Genomic DNA, 17026 nt, shown 5'->3' with positions numbered 1-17026 from the left:
TAAAGCATGATGAGAAAAACCCTGAAAAACGTGAAAATTTTGGGTCCCGTACACCCTTTATAAAAAGAGATTCCCCAAAAAACTTAAAACCCCATAAAACGGAAAACTGTTGTTTGTAAACACATGTATCATATAAAAAAGTTAGAAAAATAAACGTATTTAGAGCACATATAAAATTTAAAAATTGTTTTTCAAAACCCCATAAAAGAAAACAAAAAAGGTACTGGAAAAAATCAAGAAACCGTCCAACCCCTACCCACCGGTTTAAAGGAAAGAATTAAACATTTTAAACACAAAAAGGTGAAATTTAAAATTTAGAAAAACACCCGAGTGTTTTCATACGCGGGTTATCAAAAAAAACATTTAATGTGAACAGAAATTTGAAATTCCTTTAAAAAGCGGGCGTATTCCCCAAGTAACTTTAAAAGGTGTGTCCCTTTAACGAAATAAACAATGGCAAAAAAAATAAAATTTTGTTTTTGAAAAAAACTGGGGTTTAAAAAGCCCTGGGGTATAAACGGGACAAGACTTTAAAAAAGACTTTTTTTAAAAAAAAAACAAAAAAATCCAAAAAAGGGGTGTTTTTAAAAAAGTTTTCCCAAAAGTGGGAAAAACGGGAACCCCCCAAGTTAAAAAAACCAATAAAAGAAAACAAAAAAAGTAACCAAAACCTTTCCCATGTATAAAGCGACAAAAAATTGGGGTGCTTCCCCGACAAAAAAGGAAAAAAAAAAAATAACTTATTGAAAAAAAATGTAGGGGGAATTTTTACGCCGCCCAACGCAAAAATAACCATTGAAAAAAAATATAGAAAAACAAAATCCCTAAAAAAAAAACCCCAAAACCCGGAAAATATTTAAAAATGTTTTTAAAATTAAAAAAATCATTTTATTAACAATCAATCCTCCTTAATTGGCCTCTAATTGTTTTAAATTTTTTAAAACTTAAAATTTTTTAAAAATTTTTCTTTGGAATATAAATAATTCCCGAAAAATTGGGTTAAAAAAAGTCTAAAAAGGGGGTCCTAAAATTCAAGAACCTTCAAAAAAGCCCCAATTTTCCACTTTCTCATAGCTTTTTAAAAATATAAAACCGTAAAATGAATTTGAAAAAATTTTGTTTTTAAATTAAATTAAAGTGTTAAAAAAAAGCATGAAAAATTTTGTAAATTAAAGGAAATGTTAAAAAAGCACTTAGTTAAAATTTTTGTAAAAAAATTTTTTTAAAAAATTATTTTTTTAAAACTTTTAAAAAAGTCAAAAAAAAAATAAAAAAAATTTAGGAAAAAACTCAAATTTTAAAAATTTAAAAAGAAATTATTTTAAAAAAATTCATTAAAATATTTTGAAATTTGGCTTAAACGTTTTTTAGAAAAAAATTTCAAACCCCAAAAAAACCTTTTCCATTTTTTTAAAAAATTTAAATCTAAAATTTTAAATTTTCTTTAAAAAACCAATGTTTTTAAAACTAAAAATTGAAAAAAACCCTTCATTTTGAGCAAAAAATATTTAAAAAAATATAAAAAAATTAAAAAAAAAAGAAAAAAAAATTTAAAAAAAACCCTCAAAAAAGCATTAATCACAAAAAAAAAAAAAAGAGAAATTGAAAGCCCTCGGTTTGATTAAAAGTCGTACATGAGGGATAATAAAAAATTCTTTCAACATCCCCAAAAAAACGCCCCAGCACCCGTTTTGAGCGGAAACTCCACAAACCACCCAAAAATTTTTAATTGGGGTGGGGGTTTTTTGGGGGGGGTTGGTATCCCAAATTCCCAAAAAAAAACCAAAAGAAAAATATAAAAAAGGAATGAAAAAACCCGGGGCAATTTTTTAAACCAAAATTTCCCAAAAAAAAAACTTAAACTGTGGGGAAAAAGTGAGGGCCTCGGAAGCTTTAAATTTTCAAAAAAAAAATTACAAAAAAAACAAAAAACTCCCGGGTTTAAAATTTGATTGTCATGGGGTTTAATAAAGGGGTGAACATCCCTTCCCCCCCAAAAGAAATTCGTTTGGGGTTTACTTTTTTTCCCAATTTTTAAAAAACCCTTTAAAAAATTTTGGGAGTTCAGGATGAAAAAAATTTTTAAAATTTTTCCCAAATTTTTATTTTTTAGTTTCATCCTTTTTTGAAAATTTTTGGGAAATTTTTTTAAAAAAAAACCGGGGGAAAATATTTCCCATATTGGCTGAAAAAATTTTCCGATCTAAAAGATTTTTATTTAAAAAATACAAAAAATTAAAAAAGGTTTTTTTAAAACAAACAAAAAGAAAAGAATTCCCGTAAAAAATTAGCGGGTAACAATTTTAACCCCACATAAGCAGATGGGGAAAATTGCCTTTAATTATTTTCCAGTACTTTATAAATTTTTAAAAAAAAAAATTTCTTTTTTAAAAAGTTAATTAAAAGCACTTTTTTTTTAAGGAGCTCGAAAGTTTGGTCCGAAAAGGGAAATTTTTAACTTTAACGCGAGAAAGGCAAAATAGTAAAAGTTTTGAAAATTTTTTCTTTCCTAAAAAAAAACCGAATTGACAAATCCGAATTTTTCAAACCCCAATAATTGGGTTTAATTAAACCAAAAAAAAAAAAAAAACAGTGAAAAATAAAACCCGAATGAAATTTTTACGGAAGATGTAAGGAATAAAAAAGAACGAATAATATTTTAAACACTATTTCACGCGCTAAAAAAAGAAAATCGAGGCTCGCTTTGACAAGGGCTTTGCCTTTTTTCATAGATTAAAAATCTAAGAATTTAAGAAATTATTAAATGAACAGATGACATGAAACGAGACAAAAGATAAAGAAAAAGAAGCTCCTTTTATACCCCCATTAGAAACATATATCACTTACATGGCTTATCAAAAAGTGGAAATTAGCATTTTGTAGCAAATAAAAACTTCATGGATGTAATTTGACCTTTAATTTAATAATTCCCATTTGAAAAAGATAAAATCTTTATTATTGCTCGCTTTGTTAAAATATTGTTTAACTTTCCATGCCTTTCACTTAGAAAAACATAGCAAGCCATACCCACTGAGCCAGGTTTTTGTCATATGATGAATAGTTTTGTTACAAAAAAAAATAATAAGTAGTTATTCTTTATTATAAATTGATGTACATTTATCTAAATGGGAACTGTAAAATTATTTTTAACCTGCAGCCATAGAACAAATGCATAAGCCTTTCAGAGGAACAAAAGAAAATGTATTATTTTAAACTGATTTTGATAATATGGTTAATAAGTTTTTACTTTGCTACCAACTTTTAGTTTTAGCAAGCAACGCGTGATATTTTTAAATGGTAAGAAGGGTTGCCTATCTCTTGTTATCTATATGTCCTCTGCTTGACATCAGCAATATCTATGCCCTAAAATATTATAAATTTAGTGTTAATTGTAATTAATTTATGCTAACAAAATAAGGCTATTGAAAGTGTAATTATATCAGTCCGGAAATTATATGGCCATGGACGTTTATCCCAACCTTTCGCTGAGTGGCTGAATAATAAAAAGCGAGCCAATAGGGAATTAGTTTGTAACAAAATCACAGTTTCATTAACACTCCCCCCCAAACCCCCAACACCCCACAAAACAGGATTTTTCGGTTGTTTTAGGTCAACTACTTCCTACCGTGGTCACATGATTGTATACGTCACCACTTGTCGTCTTTGCATGATCTGGGAAGGAATAGTATTTCTTGGGGGAGTTTTACCGGCATATTTATTTATTTTATTCAGTGTTACCCTTGTTTTTTATCACAAAAACCCTTTAAAGAATGTCAGGAACAGATCTCGATAGACCACCATACCCCCATTTTTCGGGCTATGGGAGCAACAGCCGCAAATGGGCATTTAGTGGTGAGTTGAGAAAGGTCTTGGTGTACAACCGGAAATCGATTATTTTCATTGACATTCATTATCATACCAATTGTTTTCATGCTTTATGTACATAATTTGGTTTAAAAATGTCACAGAATTGTAAATTTACTTGTAGGCTTTTCGATCATTGCTGTTATGGATGGGAGGAATAGGAGAAATCATTTCATAATCACATGACTTAGACCTGTCCTGAATTTCTATCAATGTATCATCATCATCATCTTAAATTTGTAATATTGCTTTGTTATACTTTTGTGTTTAAAGCTTTTGATGAATGAACCAAAGACTTAAAGAACAATAACAGTAATTTGTGATTTATATAATGTTTCGAATACAAGGTGTTTGCTTTTTGGTTTCAAAGTTTCAAGTCCATTCTGGTACAAGTATTTCATTCCCATGGGACAAGAAAAGGGTAGTGTTACAGCTGACTGTTTGCATATATAAACCTTTTTCTGTGTTAAAAACTTCAATATTTTATAATAAACACTTGTAAATGTGGCATAAATGTAACAGTTTTCAGGGTTTTCATCGGTTAAAATGCTGTTAAAATCAGATGTATTTTCATCCTCTAGGCTCTACATTAAAGTATCACCCTTGACCCTCAGCAAAATCGGTTGTTTTCTTTGGAGCATCTGTTGTCTCAGATAAAAATGAAAAGCCTGAGTTTTCCTCTGTATTTGCCCAACAGTATAATGTTTGGTAAAGTTCTAATGCAGGACCTTTTCCAGCTATTTTGGGAAAAGGCCTCTGGCATAATTTGGGAAAAATTAATTGACATTGTAGGAAATTTTAGAAACATTGAATAAGTGAATAATAATAAAAAAACTACCTTATAATACATGACTAGTAAGAGTTTTTTAAACATATGTGTATAATCATACATGTATAACCTGTCACTTCTTTTAAGAAACATGTCAAAATAGTTCAAACTTTTACGAGAATTTGAAACATTTTGATATTTTTTGGATGCTATTAGGATTCCTTTTTGCAAATTGGGAGGGGGGTGGGAATGACTATTTTGGATATGGATTCATTGGGGCCTTAATTTGGCTTCTGGTGATAGGGTGAAGATATCATGTAATGAATAATTTACCGTGACCTAATCCTTTGTATTCTTTTTCTGTATAGATATAGATGTTAAACAGTGACGATATATGAATATTAAGGTTTTGTCGAGACATTAAGCTTCACTGATTTTACTGTTTAATTTTGTTGCGTGTAGATAAGACTCATTAGTAAAAGTTAAAAAAGTATTTATTTCAATGGGTTACATGTCTCATAATTTTACAAAGCCAGTCATTTATAAGTAATTTAAGCTGGCAGTTTTTCTCTATTCTCGTATGAAAATATCTTGAAATTCATGAAAAATTACAATATTTTTTAGCAAAACAGTATGATATTAGATTATTTTGTTTCAAGAAAATCAAAACTTAATCCAGGGTTCTCGGGGACGCTTATTTCGGCGTCCCGGTACGCATGTTTATTACAGCTGGACGCAAATATTTCAGAGCAAGGATTCCACGTACGCTTAATTTTGCCTGGGGACGCATAAAATTACCGATTGTTTACAACCACAAATACACAAATACGTCAGCGCGTGTCAGTCTATAGGTAGGCGGTCCTATGCACATCGACCCGTGAAGCGATTAGCCAATCAGCGATAACGCTTCCGGTCATTATCACGCAATAGTGATCAGACTAATGTATACACGCGCTGTACATGTAATTACCAGATATAACACAATGTGATAATTTTATATCTTTGATCAACAGTTGATTGGAAATTAGCAAATTTTACCGACAAAAGGATAAAATTATCGACTATTTACGCCGCAAGTTTAAAGACTGTTTTCTCAAATTACAAATGAGTGTAATTTTGAATGATTGTCGAATATTTTCGGCATTTTTCTAGGCACAATTTTGCTTTTAGTTTCATTCTTGCAAAAACGTTCTACAAGAGTATTAAGAATTTAAGATATTGTGCCGAAATGCCAAGACAACAAACAAAAATACACATATGCTTTTCTTTGATCCGAAAATTGATCCGAACATCGGCGATTTCACGTTCGCCAGAAACCCTAAAATTTCGCAAAAATTCTCAGTTTCCAATCCAAACACGTGCATAAATTGTTCTTTTATTATTTAATCAACATTAAATCTTTAAATATCGATCTTTAATTTGCCCCCTTTTGAAGATATTTGCTAAAATAATTGCCGATCGGATGAATCTCTTACACACTGTGTGAAGCTGTACACGATTTTCCTATTCATTCCGCTAAACGCTGCCTATATACATTTACATTTTTTTTACAAATATAAACTTTTTGTCTTTAGAGTGGACTTATTTAACCAGAATAAAATTTGATTTGGTATAAATGTGAAAAAAAAACGATTTCCATGAATTGTGTTGATGCATTATAATGAAATAATTTCATAATAAATATTAACAACAAAACAATAATTAAAAGTTTTTTTTGAATAACTATAAACTTTGAAAGTCTCTTGAAGATTCAAAATATCAGCAATGCTATTGTGAGCATTGAATGACTAATCTATAAACATATTTATTGCGACGCGCTTTTGGACTCCAACTTTTTCAGGGTTGGGAGTCCATGGACTCCATGTTTTAAAGTCCTAGTGAGAACCCTGTTAATCTTCTAAAGAGAAAATGTTTCACTCTTGATCTTTTAATAAATGAAATATGGGTATACAGTATTTTGACATAATTTCAGAATTTTCTTTATAAAGTCTAACTTTCCCTCAATATTTCTTTTACTACTATACTAGCAAGGTCTGTCCATGAAGTAAAGAAATTTAGTGATTTTGTTTTATAAATTAATCTATATTTTGGTGAGACAGTGTCATATTTTGTAGTGTGACACCATCCTTAATACTTAACTGAATACTAATTGAATTATTTCTTGATTGTAATGTATACAATCAGGGATTTTTTGGGCTTATTTTATAGCCGTTATTGGGTCATATTCCCAATTGAAAATAGTATATTATTTTCCCAATCCACAATTGAAAGTTACAAAATAAAAATATTGAATAAAAATTCTAAAATCTTTGCAAATAAGGGCTTCTTCACTGTCATAGTTCTTAAATCTTTGAAGATGCCATCATAGACAGTAATCGTTTGCATCCATGCAAAATTTCAGTCATGTATTTTTTCCCAATTTTTAACAAAACACTGCTGAAATTCCCAATTCCATGGGTATGGGCCGTGTTCCCAAAATCCTGGAAAAAATCTCTGACAATAATTATACAATAGTACAATAACAAGTAAAGTTTTAATGTTTGTTTATTGATGTGAATCAACTTTTCGGCTGTCACGCTTCTTCTTCCTTGAATTAATATTCCAATTAAAAAATAGTTTGCTGAGGAAAACAAAATTCATTTTGTCTTCTCACCAATACTTACAAGTAGTTTATCTCCCCTTAATGGGAAATGTTTGGTTATCTAGAACAAACAAATGCGGTGGTTATAATTTAAGTACTGACTTGATAAGTGAAGGAAAACAACTACAGCAAATTATTGTTGTGATTGTAATGGTAAAAGTTTAAGTTATCTGATAAATAGATATGTGAATGGTTTGAATAAAGTGTGTGTTTTACTGAAATTTTTATGATATATTTTTTTTTTTGTGGGGGGGGGATAAGTGTACAAACTACAGCAAAAATAATTTGTAGGCCTTAACATTCTTGTAATTTTGTCTCTTTTTTTTTGTAAATAAATCTAAAAGTTTAAGAAAACCTGGAAGTTTAAAGTTTACCAAAAATATGTACATTTATTTAGTTGTGATTTTATTTCTGAAATCTCTTTGTTAATTGTGACTTCATTTATAATTTTGACAAAAAACTATAGTATTACTCTTTCTTGAATGTTATTTATAATCATTTGTGCATTCTGTGAACACTAAATTTTAGGATAAATTTTGGTACAGAAGTTCTGTCAGTTACTAACTGGTAATGATTTGTTCCAAATTATAATCATGGAAAGTCTGTTATTTAAGTGCAAAAGGCCAAGAGTTAAGTTCGTAAGTTATATTGTGAAACTACTAAGAAATTGTTAAGGAGAAAAATCTCATAAATTTATGAAAATTTGCTCTAGACAAATTTAAATAAAATCAGGCATGATTGACACATAAAAATTGCTGCCTACTTTTTACTCTTTATTGATTGATTTTATAAAATCTGCCCCTTTATGATTAAACCAATAATGAATTTGAGGAATATCATTGAATGACACAAACTGATGAAACATAATAATTGAATGTTTTAACTTAGTTTCTAGGTGCAGAAAAAATAATGAATTACAGTACATAGAATAAAATTGGGTTTCAGTATTAGTGAAGGTCACTTGTATTTCAGTATAAAAGTAAAAGTTTAGTAAGCATGGTACTTTAGTTAGACATCTTTACATCTATAATCTATGTCTGTAAATGTTCCATGAATTTCTAGCAGAAAAAAATCTATGTCTCGTGCTGTGCTATACAGGGGATATAAATATTAAAATGAAAATCAATACTATATTATCCAGTGTGCCGCAAGTCTTTCATCACAAGGAATATTGACCTCTGAATGTACTTTGATTTATTTTTTGCTATTTCCTATTACAGCATATTTTGCTGAGTTACATTTATTGGTAAAAAAAACATTTGTCTTTGGACAATTATTAGACTAAGCTTTTCAATGTTCTGAAATAGGCATATTGCAGAAAATGTATGTAGTAAGAATAAGATTTTGTATGGTGTTCACAATGTCGGGTCATTCTTATTTATTTTAAATCCTGATACCTTAATACAGTGAAAGAATTTTATTTTTTTCAAAATTCAGTATAATTATTTGTCAGTAAACTTCTGTATGAATGTCTAATCGTTTGTTAATGGTATGGAAAAAAAGCCTAATTTCTGCAAGGTTGTCAGATTTCTGTGGAGTATGTGTGGGTTGTAACATCCAATATCCAATAGTAAAATCAATATGGCTTCTCCAGTTATAGTTACTCGCAGATCATACAGCCTGTGTTTAGCTAGAGTATTTCCCATGATTTTCATTGTTAGGAATTATTGATTACACAGTGGCTCGGCCTTTTTTTAGTCTGATATAAAGATTTATATACAATCATGATACAATACTTCTTTAGCAATGTTTTGTGTTACTTGTACATAACATACATGTTTATGCCATTGATATATTAACTTAGTCCTTAATGGTGTAAATGGAATCACCCTGCTGTGAATTTTGAACAGTCCATTTAATGTTGGAGGGATTTCAGTATCAAAATACAAGAGATCAGCAGTGTAGAGCCTGTATGGTTGAACTGCACACATGTGCAGACTGGCATGTCCACGCAGTCTATTCAGGATCAATGCTGTTCGCTATCAGTTTCTCTACTTGTTATAGGGTTTGTAAGCGAACAGCATGGATCCTGATCAGACTGCGCGGATGCGCAGGCTGGTCTGGATCCATGCTGGTCGCAAACGCATTATGTTGGTTTTGTCGTGACAAGGCTCATATATATCCAGTGTGTGCAATCTAGTTAAAAAGAACCATTCTTTTTATTGACAATATTGAAAGATAATTGTACTTTAACCCCACCTTGGAAAATATAGTTCTGGCTTCCATAACTTTATATGTCGCTTTTATTTTGACGTTGTGCAAACATGTGTAGCAGTACTATAAAACCCGTATGGAAAATAATGCACCCAAGTGACTTTTTCTTAGAAAATAAAACTGCCTAATATTTAAATGTCCCTTTGTCCACTGATTACTGATAACAAAGAAAACATAAGGAAGGAATAGTTGTGAAATAAAAACATTATATTATTGCATGATGCCTGATAATAAGGAGATAAATACGTGTAAAAAAATTATCTATTTTGAGTGCACTTTGTAAAATGAATGCAAGGTTCAAGTTCAAATGCACAGCAATATCACAAAGACCAGTAGGGGTGAATGATAATAAACCAAACATTTGGACAATAAACCGGGCATTATTAAACTACATGTATAATCAAATGCAAGAAAAATTTATATTTATCACAATTCTAATGTGCTAATATGAAAGAGAATGGATAAAAATATATTAAACTACATTGAGCATACATGTACATGTATAAGTATTTTTCCTGGCATCATTTGGTTTATTGTCATCATAAATGACATCATTTGACATGTAAGCATTCATTTTATGCTGTGCATTTTTGGTGTAATAATGCACTTGATTTTCCTATATGTTCGATAGGGTAATAGTATGAAGCAATTTAGGATATTGAATAACAAATGACAGGTTTTAGGAAAATGAAGAAATTTAGAGGAAAGCCATTTCATTTTTGTCAATGTGTTGTCATTTCTGTTCAACTTTTTATATTTTTCAAACATAATAAATATATAATTTTCATTACCTTCTTTTTTCAGCCCTGGGAGCAGCTTATGGAACCGCAAAGTCTGGTACTGGTATTGCGGCGATGTCGGTCATGCGACCTGAGCTTATCATGAAATCCATCATTCCCGTTGTCATGGCTGGTATCTTGGCTATTTACGGTCTGGTCGTCGCTGCCCTTATAGCCAATAGTATAGATGGTGAATATGATCTTTTCAAGTGAGTAAAATTTCTAAACAGAAATCTTTGAATACGAACATTTGTACCTTTATGCCTATGTTACACCTTAACCAGCTAAAACCAGAAGTGGTTAGCCTTTGTGACCAGGGCTTCCATTAATGGAAGTTTGGGAGTCATTTGCTTCTGATTTTGGCTTTTGACTTCCAAAATATAATGCTTTTTCTTCTTTACCTATATAATGTGACTTCCAATGTGAGACATTTTGCAGTCTCTGACTTCCAAATCTTCCTTAAAAGTGTCATGCTTAACTTGGCATCTTTTACTGGAAAAGTAAAGGAAATCTATACATATATATCCATCTAAATTCTTATATTTATTGAACTAATATTTTCAATGTCTTTAGATAGTGTATACATGTACATGTAATTATTTAAGATCAGTTATACAGTTGTTATGAATTATGAGTCTACACATCAATATAAAATGTATACAGTAACCCTCTTGGGTGAAATAGAAAATATCATTATGGTTAATTTAGCAGATATGTAAGTTGCAGTTAGTTTCAATAGTGTATTAGTCAATAAACAAGTGTGGTAAATTACAGCTATTTTACTTCCCGTATTGATTTGTCTTACTTGCCAGTAGCTATTCTATTTATAGGCAGTGTACATTATCCTCGAATTACTGTCTGTAGAAGTTAACCGCCAGTTAAAGACCCCAGTGATTTAAGACACAAAATCACAAAAGAATGTGTCTTTAGAATTTGGAAAAAATTAAGTGTGGTTTTAAAATATTTCTGTAAACAATATTTATTCAGATGATAAAAATCCGCATAAAAACGGCCCGTTTTCTTGAAATAAGTTGTATATTGTGCCTAGAAAGTTGATGTGGGTTCGGAGAAATCTTCACAGATTCTGAATTTTCAAGATTCAATTTCAAATATTCAATTGTTTGGCAACTAGGAAAAAGACCTTGTCCCTGCGAAAAACAAAATCAAATCTGGATTTTTTGTGGGTGGGGGTGTAGGTTTCTTGGTGGCCTATACATGTATGTACAATGTGGCTATAAATAATCTTTATAATGCATTTTATAAACAAAATAACAAAATTTTTAGGAGAATTTAAATTATTCTTGGGAATGTTTATTCCATTAAATTTTTTTTTTCAGCAAAAAATGAAACAAGGTCTGAAAACTATATATTTATACTGTGCCGACCTATGTGTGTAGAGTTTAAAACATGACATATAAACTTTGTGTGAAGTCAAAACATGTTTATTTCATATTTACAAAGAGACTGTGTAGCAATTGTCAATATTTTCTGATATCAAATTTGACCATAGTATATCTTTATGTTTTAAGACTAAAGAAAAGTGTAAAAAGTGTACACATTCTAGATAAGTATGAGATTTAGTAGGAAATGATAAAGGTTTTTTCAATAGTCTACAGCAATATGCACAAAAATATTGTAACATGTTTCTCATTTGTGTAGTTTGAATTGTGTAGATTAAATTGTAATACAAAGATAAAATACTTGGTAGCAACTTTTGACTGAATTCAGAAATTCTTTGCTTTACAAAGCCAAACATCTTTGTGGAGGCAGTTCTTGCATGTGTTTTCATTTCAAACCATTTATATTTTTTCAGGAGTTTCTGTCATCTCGGAGCAGGTTTGAGTGTCGGTCTGAGCGGTCTCGCTGCCGGCTTTGCTATCGGTGTTGTAGGCGACGCTGGCGTAAGAGGTACAGCCCAACAACCAAGATTATTCGTGGGAATGATTCTAATTCTTATTTTTGCTGAAGTGTTGGGTTTATACGGACTGATTGTGGCTCTAATTTTGGCCACAAAGACCAAGAACTAAGATCTACGGTGCTCATTTTAGGTACCCGTTTTAACAAAATAATAAAAATATAAAAAAGTATAATACTTGGAAAGATTGTGGTAGAATAGTGTCTATAAAATTTAGAAAAAAAACAACACAGTATGAGAAGAAGTCATTTTCCTTACTGTCATAACAGTTTAAACATGAAATTCACTTTTCTTTTTAATATGGAACAAAATACAAGTGTGAAACGCATCTTATAAATGGCTTGATTGAATGCAAAGCTTGGGTAGATTAAGGTTCGGGTTAATTCTATTGAGAAAATGTCAACATTTTTGCATTGCATCAAAAAATTCTAACGAATGACACAACGTCCTCAAGGAATTGATTTATGTGCTGATCATATTCATAATTCCGAATAAATATAATGAACAAATTTTCATAGTGGATATATCTAGAAATATATTTATGAGTGTCGAAATACAGGGCATTTCTCATTTAAGTCGGACAAAATTTTGCACTTTTACTGTCTGCGATCATAAGTGCATATATATATTATGTCAGTTTGTGTATACATGAATATTGTATCACAATTATTGTCAATATTTTAAATTAATCCGGTTCAAAGCAATACCGACTTGAATAAAAAATGCTCAATATTTCTGGTCTTACATTTACGAAGCATGTATGCTACTGAATGTTATTTAAATAAAAAATAACAAAAAAAACTTGTTTTGACTGAATTGAAAAACAACACTTTTCGTGATAAATATTGTATATTATGTTTTGTTATAATATATTACATGTATATAGTGAGTAGTCTTCGAACGATGGACTGACAAACTGTGAAGAAACCAGGGTAGAGTAAATATATATACAATACGTATATATATGGAAAAAAAATGTTAATGTTACTTGAAAAATAAAGTAAAAAAAAATTAGAATGTAAATATAAAAATTTAGTTGTTATTTTTAGCATTTGAAGGTACAAAAAAATGTTTAAATACAAATTAACCCACTTCATGGTAAAATAAATTCACTTCATGGTAAAATAAATTAAGATCTTTTAAAAATTTTCCCCTCCAGGTACATGTAGTGTACATGTAGTGTAACACATGTATGTAGATTTCATCAAATATCATTATATCTTTGTAATTAAATTTGTTAGTTTTTTTTTTTTAATTTTAATTGATAATGAGTAATCATATTAAATTTGCCAAAATGTAGAATAAGAATGTTTAGATGATATAAACTTGTACTTACCAGTTAAATAGTTAAGATTTAGAAAAATAATGTATATGTGAAATAAAAACAAAAAGAATTTATGTATTTATACTTTTTCTTCTATATGCTTTCAAGACAACTGTCTCTTGTGATCAGATTATAGATTTTAGTCATAATTTTTATATTTAGTTGTTTTTTTTCGGAACATTTGTTTTGAAATGTTCGTAGCTTCTCGTAACCAAGACAGAATTGTAAAGCTTTAGCTTGTTGCTAGAATTACAAAAAAATTACCTTTGCTGAAATGGTTTAATTTTACATTCTGACAAAATTCATTGGTGAAATAATTAATAAATTTAATGAGAATGAGTGGTTTGCTAATGATTTTGAGGTATGTATAGTCTGTTTCAAATAATCTATTTATATTTTTTATTATTACTGAATGATTTTTATTTGATTTTTTTTCTTAATTTATAACCTGTTTCAAAAATAATATATTTGGATTGATCTGGCCAGTTATTTTAAGAAACAAACTATTTTAATAAATGAAATGTATGAAAAGTGAGTAATGTACGGACCGACATTGTTTAAAGAAAAGAAAGAAGAATGTATTTAAACAGCACACCAAACTTATGTCTGAATGCATATTTCTAAAATAAAGATAAATGGATTCGATTGAAATATGAAGAATAAAAAACAACATTTCACATTTTTTCAGCTATAAAATTGTTACATTTTGAACTCTGACAAAAAATGAGTGAATAAAAGTCTTGGACTGTATTGTTATGCTTTTGTTTACTTACGCTCATTTTTCTCTCTCCAAACTTCTCTTTTCTTTTATATTAGCATATTATATTCTTTCTATACAGATAATTTTTTAGTCTTCGCCCATGTAAACAGTTGGTTGTAAACTTATGAGCGTAAAAAGTTTGATTGAGAAATCCCTAAACCCATGTGTGTAGTAGTATAACCCATTTTGTTACCTACATTTATATAATGGAACATTCCATCACAATGTATAGATAAAATATGATAAAGTGACATAATTATACCATTATTTCCTTTTTCTTCTAGTTTTTTTTTAGCAAGTACCAAAAAATGGTATTTAATAAGCGTATTATACTTCTTTGTGATGAATTTATATTTCCAATATACGTTGATGGTAAAGTCCCTCTAATATTTGTATGACAATAAATGGTAATTTTAAATTTTTCACAATTATCTTACAATTGGTTATTACATGAACATCATCGTGAAATATCTTCTGTAGGTATAGAGACCTGAAAAGGATGTTGGCAAGTTCTGATAGAATAAGTCTTTGGATGATAAAAAAATTATGTTTGGTTGCTCCGGGATAGTTGTAAAATTATGTCACATTATCTGAAGTCATCAGTAAAATCACGCTGTATATTGTTTTTCATTTCATGCATGGTTGACTACAGTGACACAGTTATAATATATATATTTTGTTTCCATGTAAATGTGCAAATAAACTGGAAGAACTCATCAGTATGTCTTGTTTAATGCTTTCCTTTTCATCTTTATCCATTTTCCAGTTAAAAGAGCGATGATAAACAAAAATTATATACAAGCCAATTAGTTGGTTATGATACTTCCTATTTTGAAGCATGTAGCTAAATTTGATTTTTACTGACCTACCAGAGTGATTTGTTTTGGTCAAACCTGTACCAAAGTGTTTTGTTTTGGTCAGACCTGTACCAAAGTGTTTTTAGCTCACCTGTCACAAGGTGAGCTTTTGTGATCGCTTTTCGTCCGTCCAGCGTCCGTAAACTTTCACTTTAAATGACATCTCCTCATAAACCACTAAGCCAATTTCATCCAAACTTCACAGGAATGTTCCTTTGGTGGTCACCTTTGAAAATTGTTCAAAGAATTTAATTCCATGCAGAACTCTGGTTGCCATGGCAACCAAAAGAAAAAACTTAAAATATCTTCTTCTAAAAAACCCAAAGAGCTAAAGCTAAGATATTTAGCATGAAACATGTTCTAATGGATGTCTACCAAATTTGTTCAAATAAGAGCCCTGGGGTCAAAATTGGCCCCGCCCCGGGGTCATTGATTTTCCTTATATGTGTATAGCAAAAACTTAAAAAATCAATGACCCCCGGGGCGGGGCCAATTTTCACCCCAGGGCTTTTATTTGAACAAACTTGGTAGACACCCATTAGAACATGTTTCATGCTAAATATCTTAGCTCTAGCTCTTTGGGTTCTTTAAAAGAAGATTTTTTAAGTTTTTACTATATGCATATAGGGAAAATCAATGACCCCCCGGGGCGGGGCCAATTTTGACCCCAGGGCTTTTATTTGAACAAACTTGGTAGACACTCACTAGAAGATGTTTCATGCCAAATATCTAAGCTCTAGCTCTTATGGTTTTTTAAAAGAAGATATTTAAAGTTTTTTCTTTCGGTTGCCATGGCAACCAGAGTTTTGCATGGAATTAAATTCTTTGAACAATTTTTAAAGGTGACCACCAAAGGAACATTCCTGTGAAGTTTGGATGAAATTGGCTCAGTGGTTTATGAGGAGATGTCATTTAAAGTAAAAGTTTACGGACGGACGGACGGACGACGGACGGACGACGGACGGACGGACGCCGGACGAAAAGCGATCACAAAAGCTCACCCTGTCACTTTGTGACAGGTGAGCTAAAAATAAAAGGCTTTTGAAAAATGAAAGAAAAAAACCCCACTTTTGCTGCCTAATTGGCTTAATGGGCCTTCAAAGAATTGAACAAGTTACTAGTACTTTAAGAGCACAGATTTCTATCGTCACCTTCGTGAAAAAAGTAAAATGTGTGATATAACTCACAAGTCAAATTTAAATGGATATAATTGAGTAACAGTTGGACATCGCCATCAACACAGATTAATCTGTGCATATAGATATCAAATCACATATAAAATGTAGACATACTTCACTGTCACACAAACTGAGCAAATATTTTTGACCTACTTTCAACTTTCAAAGAGATAAAAAAGATTAAATATTTAAGATTATGTAACAACATTGGAATTGTGGATTAAGGATTTTAACTGATTTTCTGCATTATCTTTATAGAAATTTTCAACATTATATGTCCCTTTGAAAAAAAAAGTATTGGGATCACTTTGTCTGTTAATCAAGTGCAATGGTTGTGAAAGAGTTCGGTCAAATAGATCAAAATTTTAAAAGCCAACACAAGTTCCTTTATTTAACTGAAAGTGGGATTGAGTAAAAAAGACACAAACACATTAACCAAAATTATCTATAAATTAGGAAAGCTTGCAGACAATATTTACTTTCCACAAAGTTTATAATCTTGTATCATGCAAAGAATCACTGAAGTATATCAAGTTTTACTGATTTTGTCTAGTGATGGTTATTTTAATAGGTTTGCTACCTCCAGTGGCACACGCATTACTGCATCTTAAGTATATGTAATTCATATAAACAAAGTTTGAGACAGGACAGGAAATTTTTTTTAACAGACATGCTATTTTGGTCAACAAGATATTTTTTTCAGTGTTTGAATTATATAGCCCCAC

The 17026-nt window shown here is 30.3% G+C and overlaps 1 protein-coding gene across 1 annotated transcript; it reads left to right on the top strand.

Moving 5' to 3' along the window:
- Window positions 1-3841: 3841 nt before the first annotated feature.
- Window positions 3842-14015, top strand: LOC132751392 (V-type proton ATPase 16 kDa proteolipid subunit c-like; the record flags this gene model as incomplete). Its single annotated transcript, XM_060741558.1, is given in 3 exon segments — window positions 3842-3852; window positions 10293-10476; window positions 12081-14015. Coding segments are annotated over 3 exon segments (409 nt in total), but the record flags the coding sequence as incomplete, so codon positions are not given.
- Between the last annotated feature and the right edge of the window lie 3011 nt (window positions 14016-17026).

This window comes from Ruditapes philippinarum, unplaced genomic scaffold (genome assembly GCF_026571515.1).
Source record: "Ruditapes philippinarum isolate M1 unplaced genomic scaffold, ASM2657151v2 ctg2191_1_1_1_1, whole genome shotgun sequence".
NCBI classification, from domain to species: domain Eukaryota; kingdom Metazoa; phylum Mollusca; class Bivalvia; order Venerida; family Veneridae; genus Ruditapes; species Ruditapes philippinarum.
This window is presented reverse-complemented; position numbering and strand designations above follow the sequence as displayed.